The sequence below is a fragment of the Rhinopithecus bieti genome, unplaced genomic scaffold (genome assembly GCF_001698545.2).
Source record: "Rhinopithecus bieti isolate Rb0 unplaced genomic scaffold, ASM169854v2 scaffold_32059, whole genome shotgun sequence".
Lineage (NCBI taxonomy): Eukaryota > Metazoa > Chordata > Mammalia > Primates > Cercopithecidae > Rhinopithecus > Rhinopithecus bieti.
This window is the reverse complement of record NW_016813587.1, coordinates 106,761-125,583: the sequence shown is the minus strand read 5'-3', so window position 1 is coordinate 125,583 and position 18,823 is coordinate 106,761. Positions and strand designations below refer to the sequence as shown.

Here is an 18,823-nt window from a genome sequence, read left to right as displayed (position 1 = left end):
GGATGGTCTCGATCTCCTGACCTCGTGATCCACTCGCCTCGGCCTCCCGAAGTGCTGGGATTACAGGCGTGAGCCACCGCACCCAGCCAGCCTCCACCTATTTTTGTAGGAGGTTTTTGGGTTACTGATTTAATCTCTTTATAAGTAAAGAGAGGGGAGGTGAGTAAGTGCCGGGAGACAGAAAGAGAGAAAGGAAGACAGATTTTCTCTTTCTTTCTTTTTTTTTTTTTTTTAGCATCCAGACGTGGTTTGTGTTTTTTGGGGGGGTGGGGGACAGGGGGTATGGGACGGAGTCTTGCTCTGTCACCCAGGCTGGAGTGCAGTGGTGCAATCTCGGCTTACTGCAACCTCCGCCTCCCAGGTTCAAGCGATTGTCCTCCTCAGCCTCCTGACTAGCTGGGACTACAGGTGCATGCCACAATGCCCAGCTAATTTTTGTATTTTTAATAGACACAGGGTTTCACCATGTTGGTCAGGCTGGTTTTGAATTCCTGATCTCATGATTCACATGCCTCGGCCTCCCAAAGTGCTAGGATTACAGGCGTGAGCCACTGCGCTCGACCAAGATTTTTTTTCTTTTTCAGATTTTCTATTTCTTCTTAAGTAAAATTTGGTAGTTTGTATTTTTGTTTGAAGTTCAACATTCATCTAAGTTTTCTAATTTGTTGGCATTCAATTATTCTTAACTTTCCCTCATAATTCTTTTTATTTATCTAAATTCAATAGATATGTTTCCCTTTTCATTCATGATTTTACTAATTTGGATCTTCTTTCATTTTGGTCAGTGTATCTAAAGTTTATCAATTTTCTGTATTTTTCAAAGAACAACCTTTTGACTTGTTGATTTTCTCTATTCTCCTTTTATTCTCTATTTCATTTACCTCTGTTCTAATGTTTACCATTTCCTTAGTTCTAGTTATTTTGGGTTTCATTTGCTCTTTCCTTGTTTTTAAGAAAAGTTGGGTTTTAGAAAGTTAGGTTACTGATTTGAGATCTTTACTCTTTCTCAATGTGGGCATTTATGGCTATACATTCTGTCTTAGCACTGTTTTAGCTATATGCCATAAATTTCAGTATGTTTTTTTTTTTATCCAACGCAAAGTATTCTCTAGTTTTCCTTTTCATTTCTTCTCTGTCCATTTGAATGTTTAGGCTTGTGTTGTTTACTTTCTACCTATTATAAAATTTCCCAAATTTCTGTTACTGTTTTTGTTTTTTGGTTTTTGGTTTTTTTTTGAGATGGAGTTTCACTCGTCACCCAGGCTGGAGTGCAATGGCGTGATCTCGGCTCACTGCAACCTCTGCCTCCCAGGTTCAAGTGATTCTCCTGCCTCAACCTCCCGAGCAGCTGGGATTACAGGCATGTGCCACCATGCCTGGCTAATTTTTTGTATTTTTAGTACAGACAGAGTTTTAACCATGTTGGCCAGGCTGGTCTCAGCCTCCTGACCTCGGGTGATCTGCCTGACTCGGCCTTCCAAAGTGCTGGGATTACAGTCCTGAGCCACCGTGCCCATCCACTGTTATTGTTTTTAAGGATTAAAAGAATCCCTTTACTTTTGTTATTTCATGGAACATTTTACAGTAACAGTTTTTGAGGTTCAGACAAATTGTGATTTATAGAAAATGTAATAAGAAAACGGAGAGACATGAGGTAATCCCTGGGATGAACAACACCTTTTAACATTTCTACTTATTCAACATTTTTTCTAGTGAGTTCATTTTTTTAAATTACAGTAGGAAACCTTTAAGATGGTATCTAGCCATTTAAATTTTTAAGCATACAATACATTTTTGACTGTAGGTAAGACATGGTACAACAGGTCTCGAGAGCTTATTAATCTTGATTAAAGAAACCTTGTGCTCATTGAATAATGCCTCCCCATTTCCCTTCCACCCAGCCACCTGCAATCACCATTGTACTTTCTGTCTATGAATCTGACTGCTCTAGCCACCTCTATACATGCAATCATATAGTACAGTATGGCTGACATTCTGCTATTTTCTATATGTCTTACATCTCCTTTATTCCTCTATTCTTCTATTACTGCATAATTTGCTATTAAATAGATATTTTCCACGGTAGCTTTTTAATTCCCTTGTTATTTTTTCTGCAATGTATTTTTTTCAGTTATTGTGTTAATGGATTCCCTGGGGATTAACATCTTAATTTGTAACAATTTTAAACTGGATTAATACCAATTCAATTACAATACTACAGAAAACTGCTCTATACCTACATTCACCTCTCAACCATGAGAATTTGAACACAACAAAATAAGAGAGTAGGGCACACTAAAATCACAAACTTAGAATACCCAGAACTATGATACCTTGCCCAACGTTAAAAAAAACTTATCTGAGATATAAATGTCCAAAAAGGAGACTCAAGTTCAAACCCCATCCAAAAGAGTATAAAAGAAATAGTGAATGACAGACATAGAGACAATTTAAATACACATCAAACAAATGCCACAAGCCAGAAAAACACGATACCACACTACTCAAAAATACGCTACAATAAAGTACTTTGAGATGTGATAGAACATAAATCAGAATTATAAAAACTAAAAATTGAAGTGTTAGACTTGAAGACTATAGTGAAAATAAAATATTAATTTCAGAATTACAAACTCGAAAGAAAGACAAATCCAATTAGTCTTTAGTATTTTTAAAACCAAAAGGGGCCGGGCGCGATGGCTCAAGCCTCTAATCCCAGCACTTTGGGAGACCGAGACGGGCGGATCACGAGGTCAGGAGATCGAGACCGTCCTGGCTAACACGGTGAAACCCTGTCTCTACTAAAAAATACAAAAAACTAGCCGGGCGAGGTGGCGGGCGCCTGTAGTCCCAGCTACTCGGAGGCTGAGGCAGGAGAATGGCATGAACCCGGGAGGCGGAGCTTGCAGTGAGCTGAGATCCGGCCACTGCACTCCAGCCCGGGCAACAGAGAGAGACTCCGTCTCAAAAAAAATAAATAAATAAAATAAAATAAAATAAAACCAAAAGGAAAGAAATATGCCAAAAGGCTATGAAAGTCAATAACTTATCCATTTTTATTTGTTTAATCTGGATATCTGCTTCTGTCTAAACTTTAGTTAAAAGGTTTACTTCTGCAATGACAAAACTACAAACAAATGTTCATACATGAAAATTAGAAACACATACACCAAAATGTTAGTGATTTTCTCTGGGCAGGGGCATTTGGGGTTATTCTTTCTTCTTCATAACTTCCTTAAGTAATGAAATTTTTGCAATGAACCTGTCTTAATTTCATCATTACAAATAGAACATCAATACATTTCAAAGTATTAAACTTTAAATGATCATTACGGCAAAAGGGTACATTTCTGTCATTATAAGAAACCTAAATAGTAGGCCTAGAATTAAAAAATATCAGCGTGACAGAACCATGTAACATTGTGTCTTCTTGAATAGCCTTTAGCTGTGCCACTTCTATATAATTAGAAACATTTCCCTATAAAGATTCTTCCCTTAATGAACAGGGAAATGGCCTTTGCACATTTAATGACAAAGACACAGAAAACAGACCACATGATTTTGGGTACATATTAGATGTTCAATAAATGTGGCCTCTCCCCTTCTATTCTTTTCTGAAAAACCAGTTGAATGGTCATATTAGATACAATCCTTTCAAAAGATTTTGCAAACTTCCATTTTTTAAAAATGGCCTGCATATATGGTTTTTGAGAACTGCGACCTGTAACTATAAATCCTATTTAAGGTTAGATCATAGTCATTTTTCCGTAAATGACAAATTCTTATTATGTTTTGTTTTCCTGATAACCTGGTATGCAGCCATTCACAAATTCTTTATAAGCATAAATTTTATTATCAGTATAATGTCCAATCTCATGAATGTTGTCTGATTTTCTTAACCATTCTCATAATCCTGATCATTAGTTTTCTGCAAAACCATTCAAAGGTATAACACTCCGATTCCAGATCTAAAGCTCAAGTCTAAATAATTTGGATGATAGAACCCTGGAAAAATGCAAATTAACAAACATGTATATAGAGTTTTAGGGGGATTGTGGTGCCCTGTATGCCCCAAAAAAACAGACAATGGACCCAATGACTAAGAATTCCTATTTTGGGACACTTACATTCTGGCTCACTTCCTTCATTTGCAAGGACACATCACAACTGAGTTCATATTCCTGTTGCTTTCGATCTACAGAAGTCCAAAACGGAACAATCCAAAAACGCCTCAAAATAGTGTTTCTGTTTCCCTCTCCAAGGCTATAGGTGCATAATTTCATACACATAACCAGAAAGAAGTATGGTGGGTGGAATCTCCAATCATCCTTCACTGCAGGTTCTTGGGGTCAGAATTCAAGAAGGCCGGTTTCTTAAACATGTAAATGAAACTCCAAGAACCGGGAGATGGGGACGGAGTGTATAACCCTTCCAGGAAGGAATCCTACACGAACTATGCCTGATCAAACTTTACTCAGGCTCTTACTCCTTCTAATGGGCCCATCAGTACACTTCATTATAAAATCCAATAATAGCAAAGACCCCTTCTAAGTCAGTTTAGCAGGAACCCTCTGCCCCGGTATCTTCACCCTCCACCATCCCCCAGGTGATGATGTCTTATCACCCGGGTCTCTCTCTTCAAAAAGAATCCCAACAGGTGTGTTTAGCCAGAATCCTACTTATCCCAGACATTTCCTTTTAGTATTTTGTCATCCAGTGATCCCTAACCTGCTCCTTGATGATAAAGTCCCACTCGTTCATGCTGAATTTAGAGTTGAACCCAATCTCTTTCACCCACTGCAAAATCTCACTGCTGTACTTCCAATACCTATGACGATGATCCTGAATAAAGTCTTCCTTTGCATGCTTTAAGAAGTTTGACTGAATTTTTTTTTTCTCTAACAGAGTCTATTACACTGTCTTAAGGGCAATTCCTGCTCTAAGCTTCCCATCCTGTTTCTTCTCACTGGAAACCTTCATCTAAGGCTCAGTATCTGATTTCCCGCTTGCATCATTTCTCTGTGGCAGTCATACTAGACTGAGAGGAGACAGGGAAACCGAGACCCTGGACCCACGGGTCAGTGACACCAGAAAGCTACAGCAAAGCACGCTTTGCAAAGGACACTCACTCTTTGTCCCACTCACAAAGACTTTCACGCACCCTTCTCAGTCCCTACGTCACAAAGGAGACGTTCCCCAACTGTCTCCCTAGAGATGAGCCCCCTCCTCCGCAGTTCCAGCACCCCCGGGCCTCAGGAGGCGGGAGACAAGCCCTGCCCGCGACCGAGGCGTCCTCGCTCTGAGCGCCTCCTGCAGCTCCACTCTCACCGCCACATAGGGTCCCACGCGGGCTGCGGGAGGCGAGCTGAGGCTGCAGAGGCTCCGGCAGCGACCCGCGCCGCCTTCTTCCTCAGATGGGACCAGGTCACCCGCAGCGCAGAGGTCAGGGAAACGGAGCCAGATGTCCGAGATTTCTCTGTCGCCCGTGGAATCTGTAGTGCAAGACGGAACAGTCAGGACCGCAGGCACCCCTGAGGAGTGGAGTGCCTGTGGTTTTAGTGGAGTCCTAAAACGAACAAGAAATACAGCAGTGACCACGAGGACCGCGCGCTCCGCCCACCGCCCGAGCCCCGGAGACTTCTAGGAGTGGCCTCCTGACCTAGGAGTACGCATGAGCAGATCGGCCAAATGCTGGGGCACCTGACTTGATGCGGAGGATGGAGTCAGTGCATTCTCAGGGCCAGGAGGAGGCGAGCCTGGGTGGAACCTGACCCAGGTAAAAGAAAAATGTTAGGTAAATGGACTCACGTCCTACAGAAGTGACTTAAGTCCCATCACCTTCTTCAGTACATTACGTTCTTCACCTTTGGACACGAATACATAAGATTAAAAAATTTATTTTAAAACATCCGAAAAAAAAAAATAAAAACATCCGAATAAATACTTTCATTATTTTGTTTTGGAATAGGCTTATTTTTGCTTTGTTTTGTTTTTGTTTATGTTTTCAGACGGAGTCTCACTCTGTTCCCCAGGCTGGAGCCCAATGGCGCGATTTCGGCTCACTACAACCTCCCCCTCCCGGATTCAAGTGATTCTCATGCTTCAGCCTTCCGAGTAGCTGGAATTACGGGCGCCCGTCACTACGCCCGGCTAATTTTTGTATTTTTAGTACAAACGGGGTTTCACCATGTTGGCCAGGCTGGTCTTGAACTCCTGACCTCAGATTATCCGTCCACCTCAGCTTCCCAAAGTGCTGGGATTACAGGCGTGAGCCATCACACCCGGCCAATACCTGAAATATTTTAAGAATCCTGAAAATCAAAAAATGAGAATGAAAAAAAAAAATACAACAAAGGCATCATTAAAAAGCACAGTAAAGAAAACACAATTGGCCAATAAACACATATGAAAAGATGCTTGACTCACTTGTAATCAAGGTAATAATTTTTTTTTTTTTGAAAGAGGGTCTCACTCCGACACTCAGGCTGGAGTGCAGTGGCATAATCACGGCTTACTGCAGTCTCGATTTTCCAGACTGAAGTGATCCATCCACCTCAGCCTCCCAAGTAGCTGAGACCGCAGGTGCATGTCACCCAGCTAATGTTTATATTTTTTGTAGATACGGGGTTTTGCCATGTTGCCCAGCCTGGTCTCCTACTTCTGGGCTCAAGCAATCCTCTTGCCTTGGCCTTCCAAAGTGCTGGGATTACAGGTGTGAGCCAACGTGCCTGGCTCAGTGTAATAAATATGGAAACTTATAGCAGAGGCAGGGAAATATGAACACTCATATTCAATGATCAAAGGGATTCAAAACTGGAACAATGGTGGAGCCACAATTTGGCAATAAGCAGTGAAGCTGAACGTGTATACAGCCTATAACGAACAATTTCATTTCTAGGTAACACCTTAGATTCTTTACTCTTTAGGGAAATCAGAAAATACACAAAATGATATTCAATATAGCATCTTTATTACCACAGAAACTCGTTTATGTCCTTAATCATTGTTTAATATTATATATAAGCATGTTTAATACAAACATCAAGGATCAGGCTGGAACTTTTCCATTCTATAGAAAAGCACTAACCATCCATTAAAGCAGGTAGCTACTTTCAGAGCATGATGTGAGCGGCAAAAAGTTGCCCTGACTTATTACCCCCCAACACAACCACACACCATAATGTCTAAAATTATACCCTTGAAGACATTTATTATGGTTATGGCAGCATCTACCAAAGCAGTTCCTATTCCAGATATTGGGACTGAGAATTCCACAATAAATTTGAGATACACTCAGTTAAATAAAAATGTCTTTACTAAATCTTTGACAAACTGAGCATATATACTTTGAATTCCTCAAAAGTAGATTTTTTTTCTTTTCTTTTTTTTTTTTTGAGACTGAGTTTCAGTCTTGTTGCCCAGGCAATTGTGCAGTGGCACAATCTCGGCTCACTGCAACCTCCGTTTCCTGGGTTCAAACAATTCTCCTGCCTCAGCCTCCCGAGTAGCTGGGATTACAGGCACCCTCCACCATGCCCAGCTAATTATGTACTTTTAGTAGAGATGGGGTTTCACTATGTTGGTCAGGCTGGTCTCGAACTGCTGACCTCAGGTGATCTGCTTGCCTTGGCCTCCCAAAGTGTTGGGATTACAGGCGTGAGCCACCACGCCCGGCCAAAAGTAGATGTTTTATGTTTTGCTTCATTTGCCTATTTTCCCAAGAAATCTTTTTTTCAAATACCATCAAGAATTAGTATTCCTTGAAGCAAACTTCTGGAGAATGTTGAATTTAGGGGTCAAATACAGGCCTTCTGGAGGTATTTGGTGCTTGGGAAAAGAAACACTGACCTATTAGCAAAGATAGATTTTGTAATAAATTCTAAATAGCCGGGCGCGGTGGCTCAAGCCTGTAATCCCAGCACTTTGGGCGGCCGAGACGAGGCGGATTCACAGGTCAGGAGATCCGAGACCATCCTGGCCTAATACGGGAAACCCCGTCTCTACTAAAAAATACAAAAAAACCAGCCGGGCGCCCCCGACGAGCGGGGCGCCTGTATCCCCAGCTACTCGGTGAGGCCTGAGACAGGGAATGGCGGTCCAACCCGGAGGCGGAGCTTGCCAGTGAGCTGCAGACCCGGCCCTGCACTCCAGCCTGGCGGCAGAGCAAGATTCGTCTCAAAAAAAAATAAATAAATAATAAATAAATAAATAAATAAATAAAGTCTAAAATAAACTTAATTTAGATTGTGAAAACAGAATCATTCATAATGAAGGTGGTCTAGATTTTGCTTCAGAAGCTATCTTCATCTAATTTTTTATTAGATCATTTACGCTGTGCAGAATTAATTGGTAAAATTTTTAGGATATTCCTTAAACGTTTTTATAAGTACTCCGAATTTGTTACTTAAACAGGATTCACACACACACACACACACATCACACACTTTTTTGTTAATCTATTTGGGTTCTACAGTGATTATACTTATAATAACATATTCCTTTGGGGAGAAAAATCGAATCCTTCTTACACTTTTTACTTGTATTGGAATGAATATACATGTTTGTGCATGTGTGCATTATAGTTTTACCATATTATGTTTATTTATTTTCGAGACTGGGTCTCACTTTGTCCACCCAGGCTGGAGTGCAGGGGTGCGATCTTGGCTCACTGCTAACCTGTGCCTAACTGAGTTCAGGATTCTCCTGCCTCACGCCTCCCCAGTACTTAGATTACAGGTGCCCCGCCACCGTGACAGGCTAATTTTTCGTAGTTTTAGTAGAGATGGGTTTTGCTATGTTGGCCAGCTGGTCTCGAACTCGCTGACTTCAAGTGATCCACCCCACCCTCGGGCCTCCCTAAAGTGCTGGGATTACAGGCGTAAGACACTGTGCCACCTATTTGGCCTTATAAATTTAAAACATCTCCCTGAATATTATCTAGAATCTTGCTGGTCTCTTTTATCATCAATCACTCATGTATTCTTTCATTTTTCTGCCTTGATTTAATGCCATAAATCTAATCACTCATTACCATTGCGAATCAATCTAATATTTCTATTCTCTTAATTTCCTACTTTCTACTGTACTTGACTGTTCCTTTTTTTTTTTTCTTTTTTTAAACAGACTCCTGCTTCTGTACTGCACGCCTGGAGTGCGGTGGCACGATCTCAGCTCACCGCACCTCCGCCTCCGGGTTCAAGGATTCTCCCTGCTCAGCCTCCCAATGTAGTGGAATTACAGGTATGTGCCACCACGCCTGGCTAATTTTGTTATTTTTAGTAGAGACCGGGGTTTCTCAATGTTGGCTCACGGCTGGTGCTCAAACTCCCGACCTCCAGGTGATCCGCCACCTGCTGGCTTCCCAAAAGTGCTGGGATTACAGGCATGAACATCGGTGCCTGGCCACTGGCTGTCTTTACTTGGGTTGGTTTTATTTTGTTGTTCCCTTTTTTTTTTTTTTTTTTTTTTTTTTCGAGACGGAGTCTCGCTCTGCCTGTCCCCGGGCCTGGAGTGCAGTGGCCCGGAATCTCAGCTCACTGCAGCTCACCGCCTCCGCCCGGGTTTACGCCATCCTCTCCACTGCCCAGCTCCGGAGTAGCTGGGACTAACAGGCGCACCGGCCCACTCCTGACTGGTCGCCCGGCTAGAGTTTTTGTATTTTTTTTAGTAGAGCGGGTTTCACGTGGTTAGCCAGGATGGTTCGATCTCCGGACCTCGTGATCCACCCGTCTCGGCCGTTTCCTTTTTCTTGACGGAAATGCTTATTCATTCCCTCAACACATTCATCTGTGTGACAGGCCTGGTGTTGCTGCTGTGGGTAAGTGAAGAAGACGAAGACTGTATCCACAAATAAGATTTCCTTACCACATTACAGGGTATTAATTTCTCACTGAACAGAACTTTGATGATATCTGATAAGGTTAGATGTGCAGGCATCTCACTGTCATTCATTTCTACATAGTCTATAAATTTGGTTTTCATTTTAAACATTTTATTATTGAAATTTCAAACACATACAAAAGTAGAAATATTAGAGCAATAAATCTCCATGAACAAACCACTCCACTTAAATTATCAACATGTTGCCAATTTAGTTCCCAGCTCTCTTTGCCAATTATTTTTCTTTTGCTGGAATATTTTAATCCAAATTTGTCAATCTTCATTTCATAGTATGTATCTCTAACACATAGGATCTTTTATTTTTTATAATCACATTGACATCATCCCTAACCAAATTAATATATGTAAATATCATTTAATATTAATCCATGTCCACACTTCCCCCACTGTCTCCAAAATGGCTTTTTATGTTTTGTTCAAACCGGCTGCAAGTAATGCCAACATACTGAATTTAGTTGACATGTCTCTTTAAGTCTCTTTTAATCTGTTAATGGTTGCCCTTCCCCTTGTATTTTCATGCCACGTATTAGTTGAAGAAATCAGGTAATTTGCTCTGTAGAATTTCACACATTCTGGATCTGTTTGGCTTCTTCCTTGTGGTGCCCTTTATAGCCAGCCCTCTATATTTGCAGATTCAACCAACCTCAAATAGAAAATACTCAAAAAAAAAAAAAAAAAAAAATCAATAAAATAAAATACAATAAAATAATACAAATTGCAAAATACAGTATAACAACTATTTACATAGTATTTACATTGTGTTAGGTATAAGTCATCCAAAGATTATTTAAAGTATACAGTAGGATGTGAGTATGTAATATGCAAATACATACGATGCCATTTTATACAACGGACTTGAGCATCCTCAGATTTTACCATCACTGGAGGGTCCCGGAACCAATTCCTCATGGATACCAAGGGATGACCATACACTGTTCATCTGGTCCCCTTCTTTCAGTTCATTATTCCAGCAATAAGGCTTTGTCGATGGTGGTGTAGACTTCTTATTGCACTATGTCAGGAAGTGTGTGTGTTGTCTGACAGACCTATTTTTATTAAGGTTAAAATAGATCAAAGGGTTTAGAGGTGGCCAGCCTGATAAATCCACCATAAAAATCTCGCTATAAAATGTTTCACCTGGCCGGGCGCGGTGGCTCAAGCCTGTAATCCCAGCACTTTGGGAGACCGAGACGGGCGGATCACGAGGTCAGGAGATCGAGACCATCCTGGCTAACACGGTGAAACCCCGTCTCTACTAAAAAATGCAAAAAAACTAGCCGGGAGAGGTGGCGGGCGCCTGTAGTCCCAGCTACTCGGGAGGCTGAGGCAGGAGAATGGCGTAAACCCGGGAGGCGGAGCTTGCAGTGAGCTGAGATCCGGCCACTGCACTCCAGCCCGGGCGACAGAGCGAGACTCCGTTTCAAAAAAAAAAAAAATTTCACTTATTAGTTGTAGTACCCATTGAAGATTGTGTCTTCTGGACCCATTATTCCATTAAGGTCTAGAAAATGGTGATTTTTCTAATCCTATAATTCCTTCTGGATTTATTAGACTTCTTTAAAAAAGAAAACCCATTCAATTTTTTTTTTTTTTTTTTTTTTTTTGAGACAGGGTCTCACTCTGTCACCTAGGCTGGAGTGCAGTGGCACGATCTCAGCTCACTGCAAACTCTGCCTCTTGGGTTCAAGCGATCCTCCCACCTCAGCCTCCCAAGTAGCTGGGACTACAGGCGCATGCCACCATGCCTGGCTAATTTTTGTATTTTTAGTACAGACAGGGTTTCACCATGTTGACCAGGTTGGTCTTGAACTCCTGGCCTCAAGTGATCCACCCATCTTGTCCTCCCAAAGAGCTGGGATTACAGGCATGAGCTCCTGTGCCAGGCCAAATCCATTTGAATCTGATGAACTTCTGGTGACCCTGAAATTTGGTTCATGTGGAAAAACGAAATGAAATGACAATTTTTCCTCTGATTTATTGATTTCAAGAATAATGAATTGGGCTGGGTGTGATGGCTCATGCCTGTAACCCCAGCACCCTTGGAGGCCAAGGAGGGAGGATCACTTGAGCCCAGAAGTTCAAGACCAGCCTGGACAACACAGTGAGACCCTTTCTCTAAAAAAAAAAAAAAAAAAAGAAAAAAAATGAATTAATTAGCCAGGCACAGTGGTGCACACCTGTAGTCCTAGCTACTCAGGAGGTTGAGGTGGGCCCAGGAGGAACAGGGTATAGTGAACTATGCTTGTGCCACTGCACTCCAGCCTGGGGGACAAAGTGACACCCTGTCTCAAAAAATATACATATAAATTGGTGCTCTAGCATCTTTCATAGGTGACCAAATTATGCAGCCACAATCAAGTAAACTATCAAATTACTGGTGGGATCACATCAAAAACTCAACTTGAAACAACTCCTACTGGTTGAAGATACTTATAGAATGATGTTTTCTTTCTTTTCCACAGCAGTTTTATACACACACATAAATATACACAATAATATGAAATTCCTAGGTGGTTCATTTCTTTTAAGTCACATTTTTGATAGTTTCTAATTAATTTTGAACTGTGGTCAGACAAGAGGGATTGTAAGCCTTTTGCTTTTTGGAATTATGGGAAAATCATTTCCTGTCTCTCTCTAATTCAACAGCTGTACTACTAATGACCTCACACTCACGAAATTCACAGGGTTTCTTTTTGGCATGAAATTTCTAATGCAGCTCAAGTGCTGAAGAACTTCCTACATTCACTACAATCTAGATTTTACCTAGAATAAATTATGTTTAATAATTTCTGAGGGGTGATAGGAGGCATATCTACATTTATTATATCTATAGATCTTCCTTTTATGTGAATTCACTAATATTAATGACAATAACAATTATAGATAATATTTACAGAATACATGCTATATGACTGTGATTCCTCCAAGTATTAACTACTTACTCCTTGCAACAATCCTATTCCACAGTGTGACAGGCTGACTCTAAAAAGGCCCCCCAATGGTCCTGTCTCCAGGACCTGTTCACACTCTTGTATCATCCCCTTCTCTTGAGTGTGGGCTATCCTAGTAACTTACTTCTACCAGTAGAAGGTGAGGGAATGTTACTTCCATGATTAGATAACACATGATTGTAACTTCCATCTTGCCAGCAGACTCTCCCCGCTTTTGGCTTGCATGCCTCGATGAAGCAAGCAGCCATGTTGATGAGACTATTGTGGCCAGGAACTGCAGTCAGTGTTCAGCCAACAGCCAGCTAGAAACTAAGAATCTCAATGCAACAGGCCTCATGGAAATACATTTAGGTAACAACGATGTTAGTATGGATGTGGATCCTTCCCCAGTTGAGCCTTCAGATGAGACCTCAGCCCTGGCTGAAATCTGTAGCCTTGCAAGAGACCCTGAAGCAGAGGACCCAATTAAGTCATGCCTATACTTGTGATCCAAATTGTAAGATATAAATGTATGTTATTTTAAACTACTACATTTGTGGTAATGTATTACACAGCAATAAATAACTAATACACATAAGTACTATTATTACCATTTTACAAGTCAGCAAAATGAGGCACAGAAGCTTAGTATCTTGTCCAATAAATCACACTGGTAATAAAGTGGAGAAAGGGAGATAATGACAGATAAGGCTAAAGATTTTCCTACATTCATTACATTATTCTCATAGGAATTTGCTGAAGATAAACCATGTTTAAATGGTGTTGGAAGGCTTTTAAATCAACATATTCTTTCTCTTGTATAAAATTTATTATGTTTGGAATTGAGCATGGAACACATTTTCTCAAAAATGAATTTTCTGATGTTCTGTAACATCATATACATTTGAAGGCTTTCTTCTATTAAATTCCATTATGAATCTTCTGATGTTGAGTAAGGTGTGAATGCTGTCTAAAGGCCTTCTTACACTCCTTACACTTGTAGGGTTTCTCACCAGTATGAATTCTCTGGTGTTGAGTAAGAAAGAATTAATCTAAAGCTTACCACATTCCTTACATTCTAGCGTTTCTTCACCAGTGTGACTTTACTCTGATGTTGGGTAAGTTGTTGAAGGGCAGTCTAAAAGGTTATTCTACATTCGCTTACATTCATAAGGTTTTCACAGTGCTTGAATACTTGGATGCCTGGTATTGATGCTGAGTAAGTTGTGAGAGCAGTCTAAAGGCCTTTCCACACTCTTCACATTCATAGGGTCTCTCACCAATATGAATGCTCTGGTGTGAAATTAGCTGTGAGTAACTACTAAAGGTCTTCCAACATTCCATACATTCATAGGGTTTCTCACGAGTATGTATTCTCTGATGGCGAACTAGTTGTTGTCTTAATCTAAAAGTCTTCCCACATTCCTTACATTCGTAGGGTTTCTCACCAGTATGAATACTCTGATGAACAGTAAGTTGTTGGCATATTCTAAAAGCCTTCCCACATTCCTTACATTCATAGGGTTTCTCACCAAAATGAATTTTCTGATGTACTCTAAGGTCTGGACCACATACGAAGGCTTTCCCACATTCCTTACATTCATAGAGCTTTTCAGCAGTATGAAGTCTCTGATGGCGTGTAAGGTGTGTACACTGTCTAAAGGTCTTTCCACAGTCCTTACATTCGTAGGGTTTCTCACCAGTGTGAATTCTCTGATGTCGAGCCAGTTGCTGATGTACTCTAAAGGCCTTTCCACATTCCTTACATTCATAGGGCTTTTCACCCGTATGAAGTCTCTGATGTTGAGTAAGTTCTTGGAGCACTGTAAAGGCCTTCCCACACTCCTTACATTCATAGGGTTTCTCACCGGTGTGAAGTTTGTGATGTCGAATAAGATGTGCACGCTGTCTAAAGGCCTGCCCACATTCCTTACACTTATAAGGTTTCTCACCAGTATGAATTCTCAGGTGTTGACTAAGTGTTGAGCGACGAATAAAGGTCTTCCTACACTCCTTACACTCATACACCTTTTCTCCATTATGAACGATCTGATACTCCGTAAGAAAATTGTGCCTTTTGTAAGTGGTCATTTTTTCAGAGGTAATTTTCACTTGCCCAAAATATTCCTCTTGTTGTTGCTTTTCCCCCTCAATCTTGCTTTTGCATTCCCAATCATTCCTAAAAACAGAACCCTGAAGGCTATAGCTTTTAATTCTTTCCATTATATCCCATTGAAATGAATATATTTCATAAATGTCCTTTTCTGGAGATAAAGTATTGGTCTTGTATCTGGACTCCAAATCTGAAAGAAAACAAGAAAGCAAATACATACTGTTTTCCTGTTCCAGAAAGGAAAAAACAAAGAACAAACAAACAAAAAAACTTCTGTAAAGAAATAAAAGGCACTAAAATAATGCCTGTTACAAGCTGAATGGATGAGACAGATCTCAAACATACACATTTCTGCCACAATCTTACATATGTGTACCTAAAAAACTTTATCTTCTACAAAAGTATACACTAAAAAATTACTGTGTTCAGAAGAAAAATAGGCCCGGAACAGGAACACTTAATTCTATGCATCTTTTTTTTTTTTTGAGACGGAGTCTTGCTCTGTCACTTAGGCTAGAGTGCAGTGGCACAATCGGCTCACTACAACCTCCGACTCCCAGGTTCAAGCAATTATCCTGCCTCAGCCTTCCTAGTAGCTGGAATTACAGGCACACACCACCAAGCCAGGCTAATTTTTCTGTGTGTATTTTTAGTAGAGATGGGGTTTCACCATGTTGGCTAGGCTGGTCTCGAACTACTGATCTCAGGTGATCCGCCTGCCTCAGCCTTCCAAAATCCTGGGATTACAGGTGTGAGCCACCATGCCCAGCCAATTCTATGCATCTTTAATCAGTAGAATACTAATAAATAAACTAGTTGACATCTAAAGGGATAAAGTAAAAGGCAGCTCAGCATGGCTAAAATCCACTTCATGTGTATTAAAATGCACAAAAATAAAGAAGCAATGCTAGACTTCAGGTCCTGAGACACTGCACTTGAAAATAAAGGCCAGAGCCAGTGAGGACGTCATTAAGGTGGGAGTAAGGTAAATTGAAGCCTGTCTTTAGATAAGAGGCCATGCAAGGTTGATGGTACATTCCTCTGGGGAGGGAGCCCTGGGTGCAGACATTTATTATTAATTTTCTTAAAACAGAGGTGAAATGGCTCCTGATAATAAAGCATCATATGGAAGGCCTTTGTCTTTCCTACTGAACATTATAAATATACCTCTACTAAGCTAGCTCCACTGGACTAGGACAATTACTCATGAGCTAATCATCTTCTACATTATACACAATTCTTTTGTCACTATTCTGCTAATGTGTACCATGGGACAGATTGCACTCTCATCATTTTGAAAAAGGGCAAGGCAAACATAGCAAATAGAGTCCAGGAGTGCAGGTAGCGCTAGTGATTAGGAAAGCAAGTCAAATCAGTGAAGCCCTGATTTAAGTGTGGATAAGAATCACCTAGAGATTTGTTTAAACTATGCAGATGTGTTTTTAACTGACTGAAACCATCTATAGGACAAAGTCCTGGGCAAGTAATTGTTTTGCTCTTGTTTACATTCTTCAAGAAATCATTGGGATGCTGATCAACATTTGAGTCTTTCTATTTAAATGTTTTCAATGCTATCTCTTTACCATTAGAATAAAATATAAATACCTGAGCATAAATAATAAAGCTGCTGCTTGTCAACAAATCTCTTCTCCCATTTATTCTCTCTGTCCATAGCATACTGGGCCTCTTTCAACGCACAAAATGCCCCACAACTGTTCCAAATAAATAGGACTCTTCACAGGCTGCTCCTTCTTTGAGGAATCCTCTGACACTGCATGGTTAGCTGGTTTTCATTCTCAGCCTCAAATCAAAATCACTTCTTCACAAAGGCTAGTCCTGCTGGCCCTATTTAAGTCTATGCACTTTATGCTTGTCTTAGTCCATTTTCTGTTGCTTATAACGAAGTATCTGAAAATGGGTAATTTATAAAGAAAAGGAATGTATTATTATTATTTCTACTCTACTCTGACAGATTAAGGAGTTTATTTCTTAACAATTATGGGGGCTGAGAACTCCAAAGTTGAGGGACTGCATCTGGTGAGGGCCTTCTTGCTGGTGAGGACCCGGAAGAGTCCCAACGCAGTGCACAGACCATCAATGGGTAATGGGGGCTGAGTGTGCTAGTTCAGGTGTCTCTTTTGCTTCTTATGAAGCCATGTGTCCCACTGCCATAATAACTCATTAATCCATTAAGCCATGAAAGCCCTGTGACCCATTCACCCCTTATAGGTCCCACCCATGGGGATTAAGTTTCAACATGAGTTTTGGAGGAGACAAACATTCAAACCATAGCAACACTCTCAGCAAACTCTCTTTTCTTTTCTTGTTTTTTTTGAGATGGAGTTTCTTTCTTGTTGCCCAGGCTGGAGTGCGATGGTACAATCTCAGCTCACTGCAACTTCTGCCTCCCAGGTTCAAGTAATTCTCCTGCCTCAACCTCCCCAGTAGCTGGGATTATAGGCGCCCACCACCAGGCTCGGCTAATTTTTCTGTATTTTTAGTAGAGACAGGGTTTCACCATGTTGGCCAGACTGGTCTCGAACTCCTGACCTCAGATGATTTGCCCGCCTCGGCCTCCCAAAGTGCTGGGATTACAGTGTGAGACACTGTACCCGGCCATGCACATTTTTTTTCATATTTATAACTCTTTCTCCAATTTTTGAATATGTTTATTAATTTTCTCATATTATTCTGTTAGCCTAGTTAGTCTGTTAAGTGTTATCCTTGAGTTACCCCTGGGGCAGAAACAATCTCTATTATCACCATTAATTAACAAATCCCAAATACATATTACCAGTTTAATTCTCATAATTATATAGTCATTAATATGTTTATCTGCCTCTAATCTTAATACCAGAGGTCCCCAACCCCTGGGCCACAGACCAGTCCATGGTCTGTTGGGAACCAGGCTGCACAGCAGAAGGTGAGCAGCCAGTGAGCGAGTATGACCGCCTGAGCTCCACCTCCTGTCAGATCAGCAGTGACTTTAGATTGTCATAGGAGCGTGAACCTTATTGTGAACTGTGTATGCGAGGGATCTAGGTTGCACACTCCGTATGAGAATCTAATGCCTGATTATCTGAGGTGGAACAGTTTCATCCCAAAACCACCTACCATTTTCTCCCACCCCAGTCCATGGAAACATTGTCTTCCATAAAACCAGTCCCTGATGTCAAAAAGGTAGGGACTGCTGCTTTATACCATATTATAATGATTTACTTATCTCCGCTAGAATTTATACTATTACTTATCAATTCTACACTTACTCAAACTTCTGTTGACCAGGTGCAGTGGCTCACACCTATAATCCCAACACTTTGGGAGGCCGAGGGGGGCAGATCACCTGAGGTTGGGAGTTCGAGACCAGCCTGACCAACTTGGAGAAAGCCCGTCTCTACTAAAAATACAAAATTAGCCAAGTGTGGTGGCAAATGCCTGTAATCTCAGCTACTCGGGAGGCTGAGGCAGGAGAATCGCTTGAACCCAGGAGGCAGAGGTTGGGGTGAGCCAAGATCGTGCCATTGCACTCCAGTATGGGCAATAAGAGTGAAACTCCATCTCAAACAAAACAAAACAAAACAAAACAAAACAAAACAAAACAAAACAAAACTTTTGTTCCTTCACATCCTTCCCTTGTGTGGTGCTATCCATTCCCATGTAGCCAACGCAAGTTAAGGTTTTTTTTTTTAATCACGCTAACATTGAAAGGCTTATGAAATCCTGAGCAAAAGTCATGGTAAATATCAAGTACAGCAGAATGACTATCAAAAATGGAAGGGCGTCTGGGGTCACCTGAATGCATGAGAGTAAAAATAAAGGCTATGTTGGATGTGGGCTCGAAGATCATGATCCAGATGGGGTACTTTTTTTTTTTTTTTTT

At 40.9% G+C, this 18,823-nt stretch overlaps 1 protein-coding gene and 1 long non-coding RNA gene across 2 annotated transcripts in view; both read right to left on the bottom strand.

Moving 5' to 3' along the window:
- The window catches only part of LOC108513055 (uncharacterized), a 39,052-nt gene extending 33,639 nt beyond the window's left edge, over positions 1–5,413 (bottom strand). Inside the window, exon 1 of the long non-coding RNA XR_001880778.1 lies at positions 5,329–5,413. This is a non-coding gene — a long non-coding RNA (uncharacterized LOC108513055). The remainder of the gene's footprint in view (positions 1–5,328) is intronic.
- Positions 5,414–12,057: 6,644 nt separating this feature from the next.
- The window catches only part of ZFP14 (ZFP14 zinc finger protein), a 47,377-nt gene continuing 40,611 nt past the window's right edge, over positions 12,058–18,823 (bottom strand). The window contains exon 4 of the mRNA XM_017848659.1: positions 12,058–15,133. Within this exon, the coding sequence (XP_017704148.1) occupies positions 13,998–15,133 (1,136 nt within the window). The 3' untranslated portion in view covers positions 12,058–13,997. The remainder of the gene's footprint in view (positions 15,134–18,823) is intronic.